The sequence below is a fragment of the Mesoplodon mirus genome, assembly GCF_964341445.2.
Source record: "Mesoplodon mirus genome assembly, chromosome: 7".
NCBI classification, from domain to species: domain Eukaryota; kingdom Metazoa; phylum Chordata; class Mammalia; order Artiodactyla; family Ziphiidae; genus Mesoplodon; species Mesoplodon mirus.
In genome coordinates this window covers 52,999,458-53,021,543 of record NC_138983.1, presented here as the reverse complement: position 1 = coordinate 53,021,543, position 22,086 = coordinate 52,999,458, and the positions used below count along the sequence as shown (strand labels likewise).

At 38.6% G+C, this 22,086-nt stretch overlaps 1 protein-coding gene across 2 annotated transcripts; it reads right to left on the bottom strand.

The window, feature by feature from the left end:
* Positions 1 to 406: 406 nt before the first annotated feature.
* On the bottom strand, positions 407 to 20,336 carry CLNS1A (chloride nucleotide-sensitive channel 1A). Of its 2 annotated transcripts, XM_082627660.1 has the most exons (7): positions 20,143 to 20,336; positions 14,413 to 14,549; positions 9,889 to 9,990; positions 9,123 to 9,230; positions 7,210 to 7,383; positions 3,601 to 3,690; positions 407 to 1,177 (listed from the first exon to the last, which is right to left on the bottom strand). In XM_082627660.1, the coding sequence occupies exons 1-6, from the start codon at positions 20,265 to 20,267 to the stop codon at positions 3,623 to 3,625; spliced, it is 714 nt and encodes a 237-aa protein (XP_082483786.1). In that variant the 5' UTR covers positions 20,268 to 20,336; the 3' UTR covers positions 407 to 1,177; positions 3,601 to 3,622. The 2 variants fall into 2 exon arrangements, with proteins under 2 accessions (XP_082483786.1, XP_082483787.1); XM_082627661.1 differs by lacking the exon at positions 7,210 to 7,383.
* Positions 20,337 to 22,086: the final 1,750 nt, after the last annotated feature.

Here is a 22,086-nt window from a genome sequence, read left to right as displayed (position 1 = left end):
GAAAATAGGAAACTGAGAGTTGAAAAGTATGCCCTGAGAAATTACTCCTGATTCAAGTGGAAGCAGAAATCCCTTTGAAATGTGTTATGACCTTGCCCTACTAAACATTTGCCTGAAGCTCTAACTATACATTTTCTTACTTATTCCATGTTCATGTTCCCAACAAAAGTCAAACAAAAATAAGACCAATAAGATTCTCAGTTTTTGCCAACACTAATTTTTTAAGAAACATTTCTCATTAATGGTTTTAGTCAAGAATGAAAATGGGAGGGAAGTCCAGAAGGGAGGGGATATCTGTATGTGTATGGCCGATTCATTCTGTTGTGCAGTGGAGGCTAACACAACAATGTAAAGCAACCATACTCCAATAAAAATTAATTAAAAAAAAAGAATAAGAGCACAATAATATAGAAAACCTAGATTTATTTGTTAAGCTATTACAAAGACAAAACAATTATCTGAAGTACTTTGAGAACTTCACCCCAATTTCACTTGTTCTTTTACAGAAACTGACCTAAGAGGGTGGGAATGAAAGGATATAACCTAAGAGGTTATAAGAGAACAGACTGGTGAAACATGGTGAAAGGAGCAAAGGCTAGGCAAAAGCACTTGTGTTAGTGGTAGTATGTGTGGCTGGGCTGTTTCTGAAGAGGCTCCCTAGAGTTAATGAATCTGGGTTCCCAATTAGTAAAAAGAAAAAGACCTTTATCCCTGCGGAGACTGTGCATAGGCCAGGATTTATCTGAGATCTCTGTTTTTCTTTTTTTAAGGAGTGAGGGTATTCTTAGGCCCTAAGGTGTATATCTTGTATTCAGCCCCTCTCTTTCCCATGCAGTCTACCTACACCTTCAAGTGCCAGTGCATTTCCACCAAGTAGTCCTGCTAGGTTATGAGGATGCATATAGTGAAGGCAGGAATTATAAGCCTACAGAGGGTACACCTAGACACAAAGTTTTGGAGTAAATGATAAACTACAAATACCCTCTTGGTTAAGTTAATTCACCTTTGTTAATAAAGGTCATAGTTTCTTGTGCTGGCGACAACTTGTTGTCTCAGTATAATCTGTCTCAAGAAAGAACTGGTTCAGGTAAGTTTTGGAGAAGGAAAAAGACTTTCATCAATACCCACTCCACAGTGGAAGAGGCACCAAGTTCTCTCCTACAGTTATGAGCAGAATCTGAAAAACAAAAGGTTTACAGTGTTTATAATAATAATAGCTAATTTATTAAATGCCTAGTCAAGAGTGCCAGGGACTTAGATATATTATATCTCAGTCTTTGCAACAATCCTGCCAGGTATTTACTATCATCCTCATTTTTCAGAAGAGGTAACTGAGAATTAGAGAAGTTATACGCCTGTCCAAAGGCACACAGCTGGTACGTGGTAGAGTTGTGATTCCACTATTCATGTGCCTTCCCCTCCACCCTATCTCATGCATTGAGAGGTCCTAGTTCCATTATCTTGAAATTTTTAATAGTTGCATACACACTCTAATTATTCCTTGTTCACTCCTCAAAAGCAAATGTAATTTTAAATGATTAAAAATTTACAGACATTGTGTGGAATTGAGGTCAATTATCCAGATGAAGAACTTATATAAACTTTATGCATAAAGTATCTCTCTCCTCCAGCTGTAGCACAAAATGAACGGAAAACAAACCATCAGCTCATTAGAAAGTTTGGGCTATTTTACAGTTATTTCACCATAAAATTGCATTACAAAGAATCCTCGCCAGGAAAATGCTGTAACATCCCATTTGTGTAACCATTAGTGACATACCAAATAAGTTTCTCAATCTTATTAGTAGAGTAGTTGGTATTCTCTGAATAGTCTGTTTTCAAGAAGAAATATGTTAAAGCCAGATCAAAACATCTGTTTTCCAGTTTCAATATAAGTTACTGAAAAAACCCATATGCTGTAAAGAATGTAATAAATAAGAATCTGAGAAATAAGGGAAGAAGACTTATATTGGTACTGAAAGATTTCCCATGAAGGAGAATCGTGAAATACTGACATCTGGAACTGTGAGATCTGAAAATTAATGTTAACAGAGCTCCAGCAACGTGAACACATGATTTTAGCTAACTGCAGAGGAGACATTGCTGATTTTAGACTATATGGCTACCAATGACAGAAGTAAATGTTGTGGAAATAAATATTTAAAGAAAGAGATATTAAATCACAGAACTCTTAAGATTACTTTCTAATAGTTCCACTGGCATCTAAGAGGAAGGCAGAGATCCATTATCACAATTCATGGTTACTATAAGAAGCGATGTTATATTCACAATGGCAATAATCTGGAAGGTAAATGGAACTTGAAAAACAAGGGATCTTACAACCTAATTGGATGACTGACAATGGTATAAAACTCAAGCCAAAATACATAAATCTTGCCATGTTATTACTATATGCTTTAATGAAACAAAGGACCTGGGTATAAGTACTCAAAGAATGGAAAACAGCTAGTATTCAAGAAAATGCTCTAAGGTCAGCAGTAGAAGGACATTGTAAAGGGGACAGTGGAACAACAATTTAACAGTGTAAAAATCTTAAGAGGTTTTTTTCTTTTTTTTTTGGCCATGCTGTACAGCTTGTGGGATCTTAGTTCCCGGACAGGATCAAACCCAGGCCCTCGGCGGTGAAAACACAGAGTCCCAACTGCTGGACTGCCAGGGTATTCCTGATCTTAGAGTTTTTAAAGGAAGGGTTGCTAATTGCTAATCCTAGCTCAGTATGATATAAACTAGCTATACGACCTTCAGCTAGTATTTAACATACAGTTGAGATACTCAAACTGACAAAGGACAATTTATTTCTCAGAGTAGCATGTAACAAGTAAACAGTCAGGAACAAACTTCAGACAAAGCTCATGAGAGTGTGTCAGAGGAGAGAAAATTGGCAGTGAACTCATGTCCCTCAAGAAAAGCAGGAATGAAGCAACTTGGGAAATGATAGCTTTTGGGCAACTGTATGTGGACTTGATATGGTTTGGCAAATCAGCCTTTAACACTGAAGTGCCCGGGACCTTGGTCCTCCATTATATTCAAAACGAGGGAAACTGATACAAGATTATGATTCAAGGCTTAAACTCAGGTTGGAATGACTTCTACTTCCTCCCTCAACTGAAAAGTAGTGAGTTGCAGCAAATCTCTGCTTTGTGTTTTTTGATGAGTATGTTAAGGTTTCAAACATCACAAGTGGGAAAAGGTGACTGAGCAGAGCAGGACATGACCTCAGGCTCTGTTGTTCCCACCTGAGCCAACCAGGGAGATCTCTGTTTCTGAACAAAGGGTAATGTCCTTCTCCTGATTCACTGAAGATGGGTATGTCTTATTCTTCCATGTACTCTCAATGCCTAGCATAGTGCTTGGCATGTAATAAGTGCTCAATAAATGTTAACCTGAACACCACCATGTTGGCAGATCTTGATTTCTTAGGGAAAAAACCTACACAATTTTAAATAATTTCATAAATGGATAACTAACATTTCTCCACAACTGCTAATTTTATAGAGCTCTCCTCAATTATGAAAATAAAAATCAATTATTTCACATGATTTTCATGTTCAGTGACAAGGGAGAAAATAAACTACTCACCCTAAAGCAGCATCAATCATTTTCAGTGATCAACATCTGCATCCTCAAACTGTCCAGCAACTGTTGGTGTAGTATCTACCTCCATCCCATCTGAAGAAAAAATTAACCACTGAGCAACAGTCTACTAAGCACTTCAGATAGGTAAAGATTCAGCTCATAGTTAGACCAGAAGGAAGCTAGTGCTCCCTGCTTGTAGGAGTTGCAGTTTCTTTCTCTTTTGAAAATTAAAAGTACCAAGGAACAAACTGAGAAAGAAAAATGCCACCTGTGGATTTAGGCCAAGTTAAAATTAGTCTATATATTTAACATTTACTTCGCAATTCTCAACCTGAACACTGAAAGAACACTAGGTAGGGACTTTCAAATGCAGTAAGCATCCATTGTTCTCTCTTCACAGAACAGTGCTAGGTGTTTACTGTGTGACTTTATGATATGAAGTCCTATCTTCATAAGCTTACAACATAATTCAGGAGAGAAGACTAAATAAGTAGAGCGAGGTTCTTATTTATCTCTTTTTCTTATCTCATTGAAAAAAAAAAGGAGGGGGGAGGACAAGAAAAAAAAAAGACCCTCTGGAAAGAGTTGCCTAAAGCTGCTTTCTCCACTTCTTCACTTCCCACTCACCCCTCAACTCTTTAGCCCACCACAGACTGGCTTCTGCCCGCAGCCCACTGGCACACCACCACCTTGATATCCAGCAGGGCATGCAAAAACAACACTTAATTCATCATCTTTCCATGTAGAAAATGCTTCTCTCTCCAAAGAGTCTTGCAAAAGGATACCTTTTACCTGCCCAACCCAGAAACCCCTACCATGCCTCTAACTTCTGTTGCTTCTATCTCTTAAATATCTCTCAAATCTGTTGTCTTTTTTTTTTTTGGTGGTACGTGGGCTTCTCACTGCTGTGGCCTCTCCCGTTGCGGAGCATAATCTGTTGTCTTTTGACATGCACTGCCACTCCGTAATTTAGGCCACTATCTCTTATCTAATTTAAATCATAAAGTACTTAACAGGGTTTCTCTTCTTTCCTCTAGTATTTCCCTCTGCAATTCATTTTTTGTATCATAGCCAAAGTCATCTTCTGAAACACTAATCAAACTAAAATTCTTCAATGGTTTCCCAATGACCTACGCATAAGTGGAAATTCGTTAACACAGCTTTCAAGTTCCTTTAATATACAGCCCAGTTCACTACTCCACCTTTATCTGTTGCTGTAATAACTACCCTTCACACTCAGAGTTCCAGACATATGAACTTTCAGTTCCCCAAAGCTAAATGGTCTCTTCAACCTTTGCACATGACTGATCCCTTTACCTGCCTCTCTCCCCAAACTGTATGCAATCCCTCTTCACTTGGTTCATTTTTATTCATCTTTAGATTCTGGCTTAAATGTCACTTACTCCATGAAGTTTGAATCTCTCCCTGACTATCCAAGCTGAGTGACAGGCCCAGTCTCTGATTCCACACTTCCTCAAGTCTCCCCTATACCTCAATGCTGTATCACAATGTACTATAACTACCTAATTAGTTAATTTATTTTTCTCTCCACTAGACTGTCATTGATAGATATAACCGCATCTCTCTTGAGCACTCCTGTATTCTCTGTACCTGGCACTGTAGCTCAACAAACACCTCTTACATAAATAAACACACAAAGCACTGAAATGCCAGCAGTAGAAATTTCACCTTGTATATATCTAAACATCATGTTGTACACCTTGAATATATACAATTTTTATTTTAAAAATAAATTTAAAAAAAGAAAATGCACAGGTCAAATAAATAAATGGCAAAAGAGTGATATGGGTACCCAGGACTTTAGAAGATAGAGAATGGTACAGGCTGAAGAAGTTTTATATATAGGCAAGTCTCCATACACTAATGAGGCTTAGGAATACAAGTCCACAAATCTCACTTTAGCAACAAGTGTTTGTGACCTTAAAATCACTTGCTACAAAGCATCAAATAAGGAATTTTACAATTAAAAACAACAAAAAACCTTCAGTGATGAAAGATTTTTCAATGTCCAAGGGTACTCTTCAGTTAATCATTATAATAAAAAAAGTAATATCTTGAATTCTTTCAGCTAAGAGTTTGGCAGAGCACTAGACATCACCTGAGCCATCTCACCCTGAAGTCTGTGTTGGAGGCTCACCATCTAGGGCTTAAAATGGAGAGGAGACATAAGGAAAAACAGTGTGACCCAAAACCTAAGTTTTTCCAAATTAAATATCCCAGAACTTCAGGACCCCCAGGTCAGAATGCTATGGGCATGGAGATACTGATCACAACATTATGAGAGAAACTTAAATGTACCAATAAAAGAAAAACTATGGTAACCCTCTTTAAGAACATTCTGCATCACTAAAAATTAGAAGTATTAAGACTGCGCAGCAACATAAAATACTGAAATGAATACATATAAGATGCAAGAAATGCTCACAACAGTGCCTGGCATATTGTTTTTGCATATTAGTTCATTTAATCCTCTTACCACTTACTAGCTATGTGCCCTCAATCAAGTTATGTGACCTTTCTGTGCCTCAGTTTCTTCATCTGTAAAATGGGGATCATAACAGCATCTACCAGAGGGTTCTTGGAAGGATTCAATGAGCAAATATATATAATGTGCTTGAATCAGGACCTGGCAAATAAGAGCACTATCTAAATTTTATTGAGGGTAGTAGGAACAAGACTGAAGACAAGTGGGGCAGAGACACAGCTGTCTCTTCAGAGTCAGAGAGAAGAGTTTGAACTTCATATGGTATCAGACAATCACTGAGGGGACATCCTTATACAGGGATGACACACAGTGTTCTCAGAAGATTAATATGGCACAATGAGCTGGAGGAAGGAATGACTGAGGCAAAAAATTTACTATTGTAAATCCAGTGTGAGAAGAAAAGGGCCTAGGTGTGAAGGACAGCAGTAATTATAGCAAAGAGATCTGAAAAGTCATTGAAAGGAAAAATCCATAGAACTCAGTATTGGACTGGATAAGGGGAAAAAATGGTAAAGGCAAAAATCCATAGAACTCAGTATTGGACTGGATAAGGGAAAAAATGGTAAAGGCTAAGTCAAAAGAAATACGTTAAGATTCTAATTGAAATAGGACACGTAGAAAAGGGAACCAGTCTAGTAGGTAAAATATTTACAAAGTGGCTTACAAATATGAGACAAATGAAACAAACAGTTAAAGCCACTTGTGTAAGGTTCAAATGTCTGTCACTAAAAGAAAACCCAAGTTTCTTGAATGCTGTCTAGCCCTCTTAATCAACTGACTAGTTTTGCACATAATCATGCAGGAATTCATTTAAAAAATTAAAATGGCAGCATCAGTGTGTGCCTGCACATACACTTACATAAGCGAGCAAACAAAAAGACTGGAAAGATATGCAGCAGCAAAGTCACAGATGTCTCTCAATTAGAATTCTACTTGATTTTTCATTTCTTCTTTGCCTGTGCCCATTAAAAATTTTTTGACTATGAATATAGATTATCTTTGTAGTTAGGGAAAAAAGTTAAAAAAATTTTTTTACATAGAATTCCCATTCTATGTAATTCTATGTTTGCTTCCTATGCTATAAAGAGTTAATTCTGTGTACTCACCTTCATAATCTCTTATTGAATCTTCTGTCCGGACTCCAGCCATGTTATACTGGCTGCTCACAGACTGAGAAAGCATTCCTTCTAATCTCTCCAGTGTGGCTTGGCCTTCTGCTGTTAAATGGGATAATCCTTCTTCATAGGTATAAAATGTAGGGATGTCCCCCTGCCCTTGTTCTAAATAAATAAAAAGCTTTTAAGCTACTAAAAAACAATTAGAAAAAAAAAAGATAATCAATAATGTACTTACTGAAAGTAAGCTAAAATGAAAAAAGGCTCCCAGGAAAACACTCAACATTCATTTAACATACATATATCAGCCATCTGTTGAAGACAGAGATACAAAGAAAATGTCTCTACTCTCTAGGATGAGAAGGGATTCCAAGACATAACAAGCCAGTAAACAGCAATTCCCAAAGAATCAAATGTCCAGAGACTAGAAGGGAAAGAGGGTGTTCCTAAGGTTAGGGAGTCTTGGATTATTCCAAGGTGGGAATTTTACACATGAGTGTTTTTTACTGATTAAAATACATGCTCCTTTTAAAAAATCAGAAATTCTGAGGACTTCCCTGGTGGTCCAGTGGTTAAGAATCCATCTTGCAACACAGAGGACGCTGGTTCAATCCCTGGTCAGGGAACTAAGATCCCATATACCGCAGGGTAACTAAGTCCATGCACTGCAACTACTGAGCCTGCACCCCACAACTAGAGAGCCCGCATGCCTCAACTAGAGAGCTCGTGCACTGCAACTAATGAGCCAGTGCACTCTGGAGCCTGTGTGCCACAACAAGAGAGAAGCCCACGCACCACAACTAGAGAAAAGCCCACACACCACAACTAAGACCCAACGCAGCCAAAAGTTAATTAATTAATTTTAAAAACATCAGAAATTCTGGAAAGTACAGGATTAAAAAAATTAAATTGGGACTTCCCTGGTGGCACAGTGGTTAAGAATCCGCCTGCTAATGCAGGGGACACGGGTTTGAGCCCTGGTCCGGGAAGATCCCACATGCCGTGGAGCAACTAAGCCTGTGTGCCACAACTACTGAGCCTGTGCTCTAGAGCCCGTGAGCCACAACTACCGAGCCCGCACGCCTAGAGCCAGTGCTCCGCAACAGAAGAAGCCACTGCAATGAGAAGCTCGCGCACCCCAATGAAGAGCAGCCCCCACTCGCCGCAACTAGAGAAAGCCCACGTGCATCAACGAAGACCCGATGCAGCCAAAACAAATAAATTTATTTAAAAAAAATTTTAATTACCCCAAAATCTCAGCAAAGATGAGAATGCATTTAGATATATAAAGGGGAATCCCAGAAATGAGTGTTCTCAGGCCAGGAAGTGGTACATATGGAGGAAAACGCTTTAGAGAGCCAAACTTGTATACATGAGACCAGTGGGAAAAAGAAAAGAGAACAGCAGGCACCTCAAGTAACAAGACTCTACACCAAGCTAGTGACTGCATTATGCTCTGGGGAGGTAAAGGGAGATATTCTTAGATAAATCAAGTATGGTTCTGGGAAAAAGAAATTACTTTGGCAATGAGGTGTTTGATGGAATATGTTAAAGATGTAGATGATACAGGTTCCAAGCAATGGAGAGAGAAGGTTTGTTTTCTGAGAGCAACTTGATCAACTTAAAAGACTCTCCCGACTACCAGCTATCCTATCATTTTCTTTCCTTCCATTTATCTCTATCCACTTTCTCCCCTGAGTAATCTCTATTTTTTGCTCTCAAGCCTCGGAAACCCATGAAATTTTCTAATTTGGCTTAGACGTGAATTGTGCCATTCGCTTTAATTAAAAACCAAGCTATATGGATACTTAGAGATATAAAGAACTATAATCCCATATCCTATACAAATAGATGCTTAAAATGAAACACATACACAAACACTTAAAAAAATCCACTTCACTAACCATGTGCTTCCACATCATATTCTTCTCCATCGTAATCATCTGAATCTTCATCCTCAGGATCTGGATGCAAAGCCTGGCATTCACACATTGCAGTGAACATGGCCTCCACTGAACAAGTAAATTAAAAATTCCTAATTAATTTTTTTCTGACCAATGTACAATAAAAATTTAATAAAATAACCATCAGGGCAAATAAATTTAATGAGTAGACAAGAGGTATACTAGGGTCACAACATTTATAAAACCCCAAATTCCAAGGAGAATCAATCTTGAAAAGTGCTTGATAGCAATGGACACACCACAAAATAATAAGAGTTCATTTTGAAACATTATTGACATCCCTTCATGCCTGGCTGGATTTTTCTAAAAAAAAAGTGTCAGTGTCCTGGTCAGACCACTGGCCTCAGGGTGAAGCCCCTCAGCTGGCAGGGCTCTTTCCAGCTATCCTGGCATCTTCCACTTTGGAAATGCCATGAGTCCTCTGTCCTCTATCCAGTGAGATTCACAGTCAACAGCATCAAGTCCATAAAACTAACATATTCCTCCACTCACAAAACATACCAGGCAACATGGCATCTACTGTACTATCACTTCATTCACAACCTTTCTATTAATAGTTATCTGGTCCTCAATGATATTACAGATGCTAAAATGAAGAAAAAGCAACAGAACAGAGGTAATGAGGGTAAAGCTAAGTGTGTGGGGGGAGGGATGAGGGAATGCTTCATACTTAAAGGGAAGAGAATCAACTCCACAGAATACTCACAGGCTGATCTATCACTAGGCACAAATCTAAATTCAGCAATAGGTTCAATATCGTCATCACTGTCTTCCTCTTCTTCATCAGCAACAGATTCTTTTGATTCTTCTAGAAAGGGAATAAAAAAATAGCTTTTTAATGATGTTATCTGTTTTCAAAAATAGAAGTCTAAAAGAATCTCTTAAAGGATGCTTACTGATATCTCAGTACTGCAATTTTTTACTTCAAATTATAAGAACATTGTTATTTTAGAGCTAAAAAAGACTCTGGGTAGTCTCTCTGGTCTAGTCACACTATACTTTGAGTCCTAGGGATTCCAAGCCCCAATGTCATGGTGGGGGTGAGGAAACCTGTACAGTCAGGCCTCTATCAAGTAGAGTTCCATTGTCATGTCTGCTTCTTTCACCTTGAAGCAAGGGGTTCAGCAGCAGTTTGTAAACCACTGATGTGATTCATCACCAACAATTTACAGATGAGAAAACTAAGGCCCATGAAAGTTAACTGACCCAAAAGATAAATTAACAAAGTCTGTTGGCAAGAAAAAAATACAAATGTTCAATAAAGAGAACTAGCACATGCTGCTGGGGGAAGTAGAAATTGCTAAAACCATTCCAGACATGTGTTTATCCTACTACCCAGAAATTCCTCATTTAAGTACATGTTATGTACACAAGGAGTCTGTACATGAATGTTCACTGAACTACTATATGTACTATAGAAAACATAAAAAATAAATGTTAATTAAAAAAAGGAAATAGATGTATTGTAACCTGGTCATACTAGGTTTGAGAGATAGCAACTGAAAGTAAGTAAATGTGATTTATATGTACCAAAATGAAGAGATTTTAAAATATAAGTGAGTGAAAGAGCTCGTTGCAGAATATATATAATACCACTTACATTAAAAATTTAAACACAAAAGAGAACCATTATAGTGCTTATGGGTATATACATATTCAGTAAAAATCTAAAAGCACAGACAAGAAGGACACACACCATCTTTAAGATGAACTCTGGAGATAGAGTTAAGAACGAAATGGGGAGGGATACAAAAAAGATTTCTGTAGTATTAATATAGTTTTATTTCTTTTAGACTAGAGTAATTATGAAAAATGTTAGAATCTACACTGGATATTAAATAATGGAAATTTTTTATTATTCTGTACTCTTCAATGTTTGAATTACTTCATAATAATAACTTTTTTCAAAAAGGTCAATAAAACACTTAAAAAGACCCCAAAACCACCAAAACATGTTCAACCAATCATCTTAAAAATATAACTTTTGGGGCTTCCCTGGTGGCGCAGTGGTTGAGAGTCCGCCTGCCGATGCAGGGGACACGGGTTCGTGCCCCAGTCCGGGAGGATCCCACATGCCGTGGAGCGGTTGGGCCCGTGAGCCATGGCCGCTGAGCCTGCACGACTGGAGCCTGTGCTCCGCAACGGGAGAGGCCACAACAGTGAGAGGCCCGCGTACCGCCAAAAAAAAAAAAAAAAAAAAAAAAAAAAATATATATATATATATATATATATGGTAACTGTATAAAAAAACTGTATAAAACTGTATACCATATAAATGGTAACTGTAATATGCTAAACAAAAGTTATATATATATATATATATATACAGTTACCATTTTGAAAAAAATATTAATTCTCCATATAGATGAAGATAAGGTAGAGAGGTACTGAAAGTATAAACTTTCTGGAAAGCAACTTGACAATATATGTTAAGAGCTTTAAAAATATTTACCTTTAATGCAGCAATTCTACTCATAGGAATCAATAATAAGGGGTTATCCACTAAATTTTTTTTACCTTTTATAAGTCATACAAGTTCACTGCAGAATAATGAAAAAATACAGATAAGCAAAAAAGGAAAAAAATTTAAATGGCCACTGTTAGCAGTTTTAAATAGATTTAATAGGACGTTTTCTATCCTGTTTCTAATGTTATTAAATTGTCAAATATAATAGAGGTGTCTTCTGTAAAAAGTAAAATACAAAAATATTGGAGAGTTCCAAATAATTCTAAGTAGTTGAATACATTATGGTACTACCAAACTTTTTCAATGCATTTAAAAAAACAGAATAGTATCATATTGTAACTATTATTCTATAACTGAATGGATATCACTTTTCAAATTACAGAAGTAATTCAGACCCAGCAATCCCACTCCTGGGCATATACCTAGAGAAAGCCGTAATGCAAAGAGATACATGCACCCAATGTTCACTGCAGCACTATTTACAATAGCCAGGACACAGAAGCAACCTAAATGTCTATCAACAGAGGAATGGATAAAGAAGATGTGGTATATATATACAATGGAATATTACTCAGCCATAAAAAGGAACAAAATAGTGACATTTGCAGAGACGTGGATAGACCTAGAGACTGTCATACAGAGTGAAATAAGTCAGAAAGAGAAAAACAAATATCGTATAATATCGCTTGTATGTGGAATCTAGAAAAATGGTACAGATGAACTTATTTGCAAAGCAGAAATAGAGACAGATGTAAAGAACAAACTTACAGATACCAAGGGTGGAGGGGGAGTGGGATGAATTGGGAGATTGGGATTGACATATATACACTACTATATATAAAATAAATAACTAATGAGAACCTACTGTATAGCACAGGGAACTGTACCCAGTGCTCTGTGGTGACCTAAATGGGAAGGAAATCTAAAAAAAATCTATGTATATATGTATACATATAACTGATTCACTTTGCTGTTACAGCAGAAACTAACACAACATTTTAAAGCAACTATACTCCAATAAAAATTAAAAAAAAAAAAGTAATTCATGCTGGTATAAAAATAAGTAAGAGTCAAGACGGATTCAAAGGAAAAAGTCCCTACCCTCTAGTCCTCTCCCTAGACATAACTACTATTAATTAACACCTTCTTTTATATCTGCAGGAATCTATCTGAAGGCAGTAAACAGAAATGTAATATAGCATTTTTACAATTAGGAAAAGAAAATACTACCATGACAAACACTCATCATCTCATGCTAGATCATAGTAGTGTGTGCCATACTCTGTCTCCGTAAAACTTTCTAAATTTTCAAAAATGGGAATGTATTTTTAGTCATTTTAAAAATAATCTAACGTTCTCAACAATAAGCTGATGGTCCACTTTAGAGGTTAATGGAGGTAAGCCAAAGAGAAAAAAAAAGTCTGAATCAGGACCAGAGGAACAAAGGCTGGGAAAATAGGATCCACACCTGTATAACAATATAAATGTTCATCTTATATCTGAAACCATATTAAAATCTCAAATTGAAGGAGCAATAGCTCAATAGGCAAACTCATGGGATTGTCTCTTATGTGCTATTTCAAAGAAAAGCAACCCACTATTTTAAAAGAAAAAGTTTACTAAAGATGTGACAATTGTCCTTTCAACCCCTAAGTTCATTTCTACAAAAGATGAACATATTAAACTAACACAATATACTATATAAACTTCTTATTTAGTTATACTTACAAAAATCAAGCACAAGATTCTACGTCGTGCCTAACTTGTTTTTCATTCAGAATTCTTACAACTTATTGTGGACAGCCTAAATAAATGGATTTTTAAAATCTTTCTTGCTTCTTCTTTCATCAACTACACTAGATTTTTATGAATCTTTGTATTTTATGCAAGACTTGGGAATCCTGTACCCTAGGGTTTCTCAACCATGGCACTACTGACATTAGGACTGGTTAATTCTTTGTTGTGGGAGCCTGTCCTATGCATTGTAGGATGTTTAGTACCATCCCTGGCCTCTAACTAGATGCCAGTAGCACTTCTCTCCACCTCTAGTCATAACAATCAAAATGTCATTGCCAAAAACGGGGGGAGGGCAACATGTCCACCATTGAGAACCATTTCTGTAACAAAACAAAACATGTTCTATCCTAAACTCTTAGAAGCAAAGTACACTGATCCAAGCCTCTAAGGATGCCAAATGTAAATGTCTTTACAAAGAGAAAGAATAAACAGTTAAACTCAAGAGGAAAAACTAGAAATACAAACGCACAATAGCTAAATAATTCTAAGTGCAAGTATATAGAAAATACAAGGCAGTGCCCATGGGCTTCCCTGGTGGCACAGTGGATAAGAATCTGCCTGCCAATGCAGGGGACATGGGTACGATCCCTGGTCCGGGAAGATCCACATGCCGCAGAACAACTAAGCCCGTGCGCCACAACTACTGGGCCTGCGCACCTAGAGCCCGTGCTCCGCAACAAGTGAAGCCACTGCAATGAGAAGCCCACGCACCACAGCAAAGAGTAGGCCCCGCTAGCCGCAACTAGAGGAAGCCCATGTGCAGCAACAAAGACCCAACACAGTCAAAAATAAATAAATAAATATTTTTTAAAAAGGCCAAATTATTTTACTGTGCTGAAATTTTGCTTAAGAAAGTATTATCCAAAATAAGTCAATTGATCATTACATTGATTATGATCAGAGACTGCTTTTTGAAATATAATATACTACCAAAGGAAGCTCAAGGTTAAATAATACCATACATACCTCCAAATTTGGCATTCACCATAACATACAAATGCTCTCGTGGATAGGCATTTAGGTCCCTGGACACCGCATGCAAACTAATGGTGGGGTATTCCAGTGAGAATCCTAATCCAGAGCCATCTAACCAAGACAGGCGGCTGAAAAACATGTTTTAAGTAGATTATTTTCAGAACTTAAATCCTAATTTAATGTCCTAATGTTTATAAAAGTTCAGCTTGGACACTTTTATACATGTGAATAAATTCAAGCATACTGTTTAGAAATATTCCTAAAATAAGAAAATTCAACAGCAGGAATTGAATTTCTTTAAGACCAATTCTGTTATAGTTTATTTTCTTCTATTCACACAGATTTGAAATGCAATTTTTCTTAAGTCACAGAAAAGTGACTGTGTGTTTCTATGCCTTTTTATGCTTGTTCGTATTTGGAATGTCTTCAGGCACCTTTTTTGCTTTTGCAAATCCTCTTCATTTGAATAAGTCTCAGCCTCTCCAAGAGCCCTCCCTACAATTATTCCAGTCCATAATGACCTCTTCTTTTTCTAAACTGTACTTATGCTCAGTAATATACTATTGAGCACCTAACTCTGTGGTAAAGATTCTTATATGTACCCTGACAGAACGTGAGCTACTCGACAAAACTTGTCATATTCTTTTATTTAACATTCTTCAAAACCACTACCATAGTGCTTAGCATGTAAGTATCCAATAAATACCTAGAAATCACTAATTTCTCCACTAATCCTACATTAAATGATATACACATGAAATGGCTGTAATCATACCACAAGCTGGAAAATAATCATCACACTGAAAGGCAGACTTTATGAAGCCTTTCATTTATTCTGAAGCTTTAACAGAAAGCCACAAATAAGCAACATCTAGTTTTCCCTCAAAAGTGGTCTAATGCAAATATTTTATTGGTATAACAAAGGAAATATATCAAGAAAATCTGTAGTTTGAGTTTTGAGCAAGGACTGGCTAATTTTTTGGTAATACTTCACCACTTAGCAGGAAAAAAAGTAGGAAAAAGATGCTTAAGAAACCACAAAAAAATGTTAATGCAATATAGTGGTTGCACAGGGCTGGAGGAAAATAGAAAGTGACTGCTAATGGGTGTCAGTTTTTGCAGGGGGAATGAAAATATTCTAAAATTGATTGTGTTGGAAATTCCCTGGTGATCCAGTGGTTAGGACTAGTCACTTTCACTGCCAGGGCCCGGTTCAATCCCTGGTCGGGGAACTAAGATCCCACAAGCTGCGTGGCGTTGCCAAAAAAAAATAAATTAATTAAAAATTAAAAATAAATAAAATTGTGTTGATGGCTGCACAACTCTGTAAATAGGTTAAAAAACATTTAATTGTATACTTCAAATACATGGATTGCATGCTATGTAAATTATCTCAATGAAGCTTTTCTTTTAAAAAGAGGTTAACGCAATAAAACCCCCATATCGTGCTATTTTCTATACAACTCTAACAAGCCTGGTGGTCTTATTTCTAACGAAGCAAAAACAAATACAATAGTAGAACCTAGGACTCCCTTGTGCAGGAACAATGACAGTACAGCGGTCTGAGAGCATTCATATCCGATGTAAGGCGAGGTTGAACTTTATACCTTAGTCCCTAAAGGAAATCAACGTCTAATAGCATAAGTGTGTAACATCTGACCCTCACTTATCAAAAGCAAAGGAAGAATTAGATTGTGGTAAAACTGTACAACTCTGTAAATACACTAAAACATAAGGAACTGTACACTAAAAAAAAAGGAAAAGCAAAAAATTATGCACTGTCATTTACAAAGATTTCCATTCAACATGCTTATTAAAAAAAGAGAAAAAGAAAACCTGGGAAGCTTAAAGTGATAAATCTTAAGATGCTTAAAGTGGTAAAAGCTCTACAAATGATTTTCCAGAATGACTCATCCCATTGGGTCCAAAGAAATAGATTTTATTATTGTAATTGGATTGTGTGTGTTCTATGGGCCTTTCCTCCACTGCTTTCTTCTTAATGTGGAGAAGAAAGAGTGCTCATGTATCACAGAAATATTGCCAGTCCCTTACTAAAACTGTATTACTTTAAGCAAATAAACTCCTTTTTCTCAGCTCAGTAACCCCCTGGCATTATCACAAGTCAGAAAGGAGTATTCCAAATTTCGGTGTCCAAAATGATTTGAAATACCAAAGCCACAAAACTTTCTTTAATGATTCAATTAGGAGATGGAAAAACTGAAATATAAGCATAGATTCAGTGCCTATAAATTATGGCTTTCACTTTAAAAAGCACATAATAATTACTCTGTAGTTCCTTACTGCTGGCAGAACACAAATGCTACCTCACCACAGCATTTCCTATGGAGCTCTCATAATCTTATATAGGAACATGGATTATGTACTCTACAGAAGAAAGTTTCAGTTAAAAGCAACGTTCACTCTGATTACTAAGTTTTCATTTTTATTTATTCTCTTTTCGTATATTCTAGAAGAAAAGCCCTCAAAACCAAAATATCTAACTATGCCCAGTCCCAAAGAAACCATGAGTCACATAAGGGAAAATCAAGAATCAGGAAGCCAGTAAAGACGCAGAGGAATGTTTTGCTAATCTCCAATGCTTTTGCAGAAGAATATCACTGTACTTTATTGCTGGCATGGGGAGAAAAACGGGACAGAAAGGTAAGAGGGATCTTGAATTTGGGCTGGCTTAATTATTTGGTTTTAAATTAATTTTGGAATAAGATATAAAAAGAGCATAACTTATAAGTTTAAGATACCTATTTTTAATTTAATAAATATTTTATTTCACTTGTTTCAAATGATCTATTTTGAATGATTCATGCCTCTGTTCCCTTCCTTATTTGGAAAAAGTCAACTTTCTATGAAAACTAAGCTTTGAAAATAAGCCCAAGAGTTCTAAATCTCTCAATACACATCTGAAAAACTACCTAAAACCAAATCAGACCCTGTTCCTCTTTGCCTAAAATCCTAAAATAGTTTCCGCAAAACCTTTGGGCTATAAACTAAGCTCATAAACATGACTCCCTCCTTCTCCAGCTTTATTATGTTTCCACTCTTTCTCCCTCGGTCCCTCAGATGAAGAACTGAACTGTGTGTGTGCATGTGTGCACACAGATATATACCCTGGCACACACAATACTGTTTCTCACCATTGCCTCTGAACATTCTGTTTCTTCTAATTAGAATGTTTCCTCTTAGCCCCAGCTCATTCACCTGACTGTTAATCCTCATTTGTCACATCCTCTAGGAAGCCTTCCCAGTTTGTCGAGATCTTGAGTCTATCAAGATTTGGAAATGCTAGGTGGGAAAGAACAAAAAGGGAAAGAGACCAAGGAGGTAAAGCTAACAATCAGTAGAGGGATGAACAACAGTGTCCAAGGTAGTGGTAATATTCTATTCTTAACCTGGAGGTGTTATGCAGGTGTTAGTTTAATTATAATTCCTAAACCATATATTTATAATTTATATTCTTTTTGTATGCATATTTTATAAAAATAGTTTCTTAAATTAAAAGATTTGGGGGCTTCCCTGGTGGCGCAGTGGTTGAGAGTCCGCCTGCCGATGCAGGGGACACGGGTTCGTGCCCCGGTCCGGGAAGATCCCACATGCCACGGAGCGGCTGGGCCCGTGAGCCATGGCCGCTGAGCCTGCGCGTCCGGAGCCTGTGCTCCGCAGCGGGAGAGGCCACAGCAGTGAGAGGCCCGCGTACCGCAAAAAAAAAAAAGAAAAAAAAAAAAAAAAAAAGAAAAGATTTGTTAGTGAAAAGTTGAAATAAGTAAATTTTTTAAACAGATAAGAGCTAAAAAGGAGTTTGTACTTCCTCAGTGTGATAACTGTATTGTGGTTATACAAGAGAATGTCCCTATTTTTCGATTTTTTTTTTTTTTGCGGTACGCGGGCCTCTCACTGCTGTGGCCTCTCCCGTTGTGGAGCACAGGCTCCGGACGCGCAGGCTCAGCGGCCATGGCTCACGGGCCCAGCCGCTCCGTGGCATGTGGGATCTTCCCGGACCGGGGCACGAACCCGTGTCCCCTGCATCGGCAGGCGGACTCTCAACCACTGCGCCACCAGGGAAGCCCTATTCTTAGATTTTTGCTCAAGTATTTACATGTGAAGTGATGACATGTCTGCAACTCTTAAAAGGCTCAGAAAAAAAAGAGAAAGAGGTAAATGTGGCAAAATGTTAACAAATGATGGATCTTTGCAAAGGAGCCACGGGTATTAATTAACAACGCTTGCAACTCTTCTTTAGGTTTGAAATTTTTCCAAATGGAAAGACAAGTATAGGACCTTCCCAAAACAGGATTTATATTATAGAAGAGTGAACACACAGAGAAGCCATGGAGAAAAAGGGGATTGAGTAGGGGCTAGGAACATATCTGTGTTCCACTTTCCACCCCTTAAAAGAAATTGCTCTTCCAAGATCACTGAAGGTCTCCTTGTCAATACCCAATAGGTACTTTTCAGATATGATTTTATTTGACTGCTCCTCTCTCTTTTCTCAAGTCTCTTCTATAACCTACCTCTTAGTGTAGATGTGTCCCCAAGGTTCTACCCTTGGTCCTCTTCTCTTCTTGGGTATCTAATCTATCCATCTTTAACACCACTCTCCCAAGAAACATGCTCATATGTGCAACTAATCCACACATATACAGACCAAACTCATTCCCCACACTTGCTTTTCCTCCCCTCCATATTTCCTATCTCAGTGACTGGCCAAAAGCCTAAGCTTTGCTCAGTAACTAGATTTCCTTATAAACCAAGGGTTCTTTACATCTTTTTGTGCCCTCTGTGGTAGTCAGAATTTTGGCCCCCATGACTCCAATATCCCCTTGGTGTCAAACCTGTGAATGTGTTATGTTACAAGGCAAAAGGGACTTTGTGTATGTAATTTAGATTACTAATCAGTTGACAATAAAATAGAGGCATTATCCTGGATTATCTGTGTGGGTCCAATATAATCATGTGACCTCTTAGAAGCAGAGAATTTTCTCTGGATGTAGACAAAACTGATGCAGAAGTCAGAAAGATGTGAAGGACAGAAGGATTCAATGTGTCACTGTTGGCCTGAAGATGAATGAAACCGTATATAATGGAAATGGGAACCTCTATTCTACAATCTCAACATTTAAGACAAGTCTATCTGACTGTGAAAGTACAAAGTGCCCCAGGTACCCAAACAAAAGGGCAATTCCTTCTAGGAATGAAAATGAGAGTCAGGTCTTTCTGGATATAACCCCAACATGCGTGGCGTTGAAGGTGTTCCTCTCCCCACCCATACCTACAGAAGAAAACCTATACTCCTTAACCAAACTTTAAAAATACCGCATAATCTGCTCTAAACCTACATATCCTGCTCAGGGCAACACCTCCCTCTCCTGTTCATCGAGAAGGCAGGCACACTGATGACTCTAACTCAGGGCCTGGAAACTCAAAACCTTAAAATGAGACCTTGAATAAAGAGCAACACCCCACCAGACCTCCGGTAAACAGGCGGGTGAAAAGCATAATGAATGAGGAGAAAAAAAGGCTCCGAGGAAACGACACTGGAACAGTCGAATCTTACCCCAGCAGAAGCACCCCCAAGGGAACGCGGAGCACGCGCTTCCCCGCCCCGCAGCCCCAGAGGTCGTGGTGTCGCCCCGCTCCTCCGCACCGCCCGCGCCCGGGGGGGAAGGAGGCGCGCAGGAAGCCAGCACTCGGGACCAGAGACCCTACCTCTCAGCGATATAAAGGGTGCCGGTGCCGAGGCTTTTCCCGTTCAGCACGGCCTCAGTATCTGGCTGCTGCTGCCGGAGCCCCTCAGCCGACCCAGGTGGCGGGAAACTTTTAAGAAAGCTCATTGCAACAAGGAGCGTAGAGAAACGAGTCAGCAGCGAACTAAAGCACAGCAATCTCGGTTCGCCGCGTCCCGCCCCGGAAGCGGTAGCAATTACTCCGGAAGAGCAAAGTCTTTGCCCCGGAAATTCTAGCGCCATCTACCATAGAAATGAGACGTTCTAGGGCAAACTCTCGGAGGCCTGAGAGGACCGAGTTTGTCACGTGACTCCCTTTCCTCTCTCCCTCCCATTTCTGAGGCTTCAGGCTTGTAATGACGGACTGTTCTCTCTACGACATCCTACCTCAGGGTCTTCACAGCAACCCTGTGAGAGAGGAAGCACCACAAATAATAAATTACTTTTTCTGCAGAAGGGGAAACGGAACCGTGAGACAGGGAGTCCTTGCCTGAGGTTGCCTAGGAAGTAGAGAGACCACACTGATTTACAGGTCGGAGGTCTCCTAATTGGGTTCTACCCTTCTCACCTGCGCCCGCCTCATCTAGGCCTGTTCACGTCTCAACAGCCACGCCCCAGACATCAGTCTAGGTCCTAAGGCTGTCCTAGTGCACGAGCCATATATCCCCTGGTTTCAGACGGGCAAACGAGCGCAAAGATGCAATTAATTCTAGGTGAAGAGCTAGTTACGTCAGTAAGCAGATGGGGCGCTGAAGGGAAAAGAATTAATCCACTAGATTTGGAATTTTTGCTTTATTTCTTCGTTAGGCAACGAAGATCAAAGTAATAAAAGCAATAAAACCTTCTAAAATAATCTTAATAGTAGCTAATGGTAACTGGGTGTTATGTGTCAGGCACTGTTCTAAGCACTTTACCCTTATTATTTCTTCATTTCCTCTTAGTGACAACGATGTGGCAAAGATGGAGTTGAAAGAAGGAGAACTAGTGGAAAGTATGTACCAGGAATAGATAGATCCTGAGATCCTGAGGCTTCCTTACTAACATGTGGACACATGGTGGCTGTCAGCTAGGCCCTCTGTGAGAACTATCAGCTGGAACACATTTACATAGCCTCTCCTGTGGCCTGAGCTTCCTCACAGCACAGCAGCTGGGTTTCGAAGTTGAGTATCCCAAGAATTAGACTGATAGAAGCTGCATGGCCTCTTCTCACTTAGCCTTGGAAGTCACAGAGTGTAACCACAGTTAGGATATGCTGGATTTTTCATCTTTTTTTTATTAAATGAGCTTTGTAGTACTATATATGCCTTGAAATGCTTGCATCCCTGTCTAAACATCTTGACTGCAGGTTTGGGACAGACTTTGAGGCAGAGGCACCCAACTAAACTGTGCCCAGATTAATGACCAACAGACACTGAGATAATAGCTGCTGGGTTTTTGTTTTGTTTTGTTTTGTTCTGTTTTTGGCCACACCACGCGGCATTCAGGATCTTGGTTCCCAGACCAGGGATCTGACACAAGCCACCTGCAGTGGAAGTGCAGATTCTTAACCACTGGGCCATCAGGGAAGTCCCAAATAGCTGTTGTTTTAAGTCACTGAGTTTTGGGGTAAACACCGCAACAGATAATTAATACACTAACTACAGAAAAGAGAAAGAGAAAGAACCTTGAACAGTATTAGCCACTGTGCTGCTCCTTAAACACTTGACTTGGCTTATCCATGCCCATTATTTGAATTACCCTGTGTGGATGATTCCCAAATCTATATCTCCATCCCAGAATTGTCTCATGAACTACAGACATTTACACCCTACAGCCTACTAGACGTCTCCACTTGGAAGTTCCACAGGCACCTGTCATTCAACTTATCAAAAATTGAACTTATAAAGTATGGACTTTGGGTGATGATGTGTCAATGTAGGTTCATCAG

Coding starts and splice junctions, on each gene's coding strand:
- CLNS1A (XM_082627660.1), bottom strand. CDS start 20,267: ATGAGCTTTCTTAAAAGTTTCCCGCCACCTGGGTCGGCTGAGGGGCTC. Junction 14,550..20,142: donor ACCCTTTATATCGCTGAGAG/GTAGGGTCTCTG, acceptor CATGTTTTTCAG/CCGCCTGTCTTGGTTAGATG. Junction 9,991..14,412: donor GGTGAATGCCAAATTTGGAG/GTATGTATGGTA, acceptor TTCCCTTTCTAG/AAGAATCAAAAGAATCTGTT.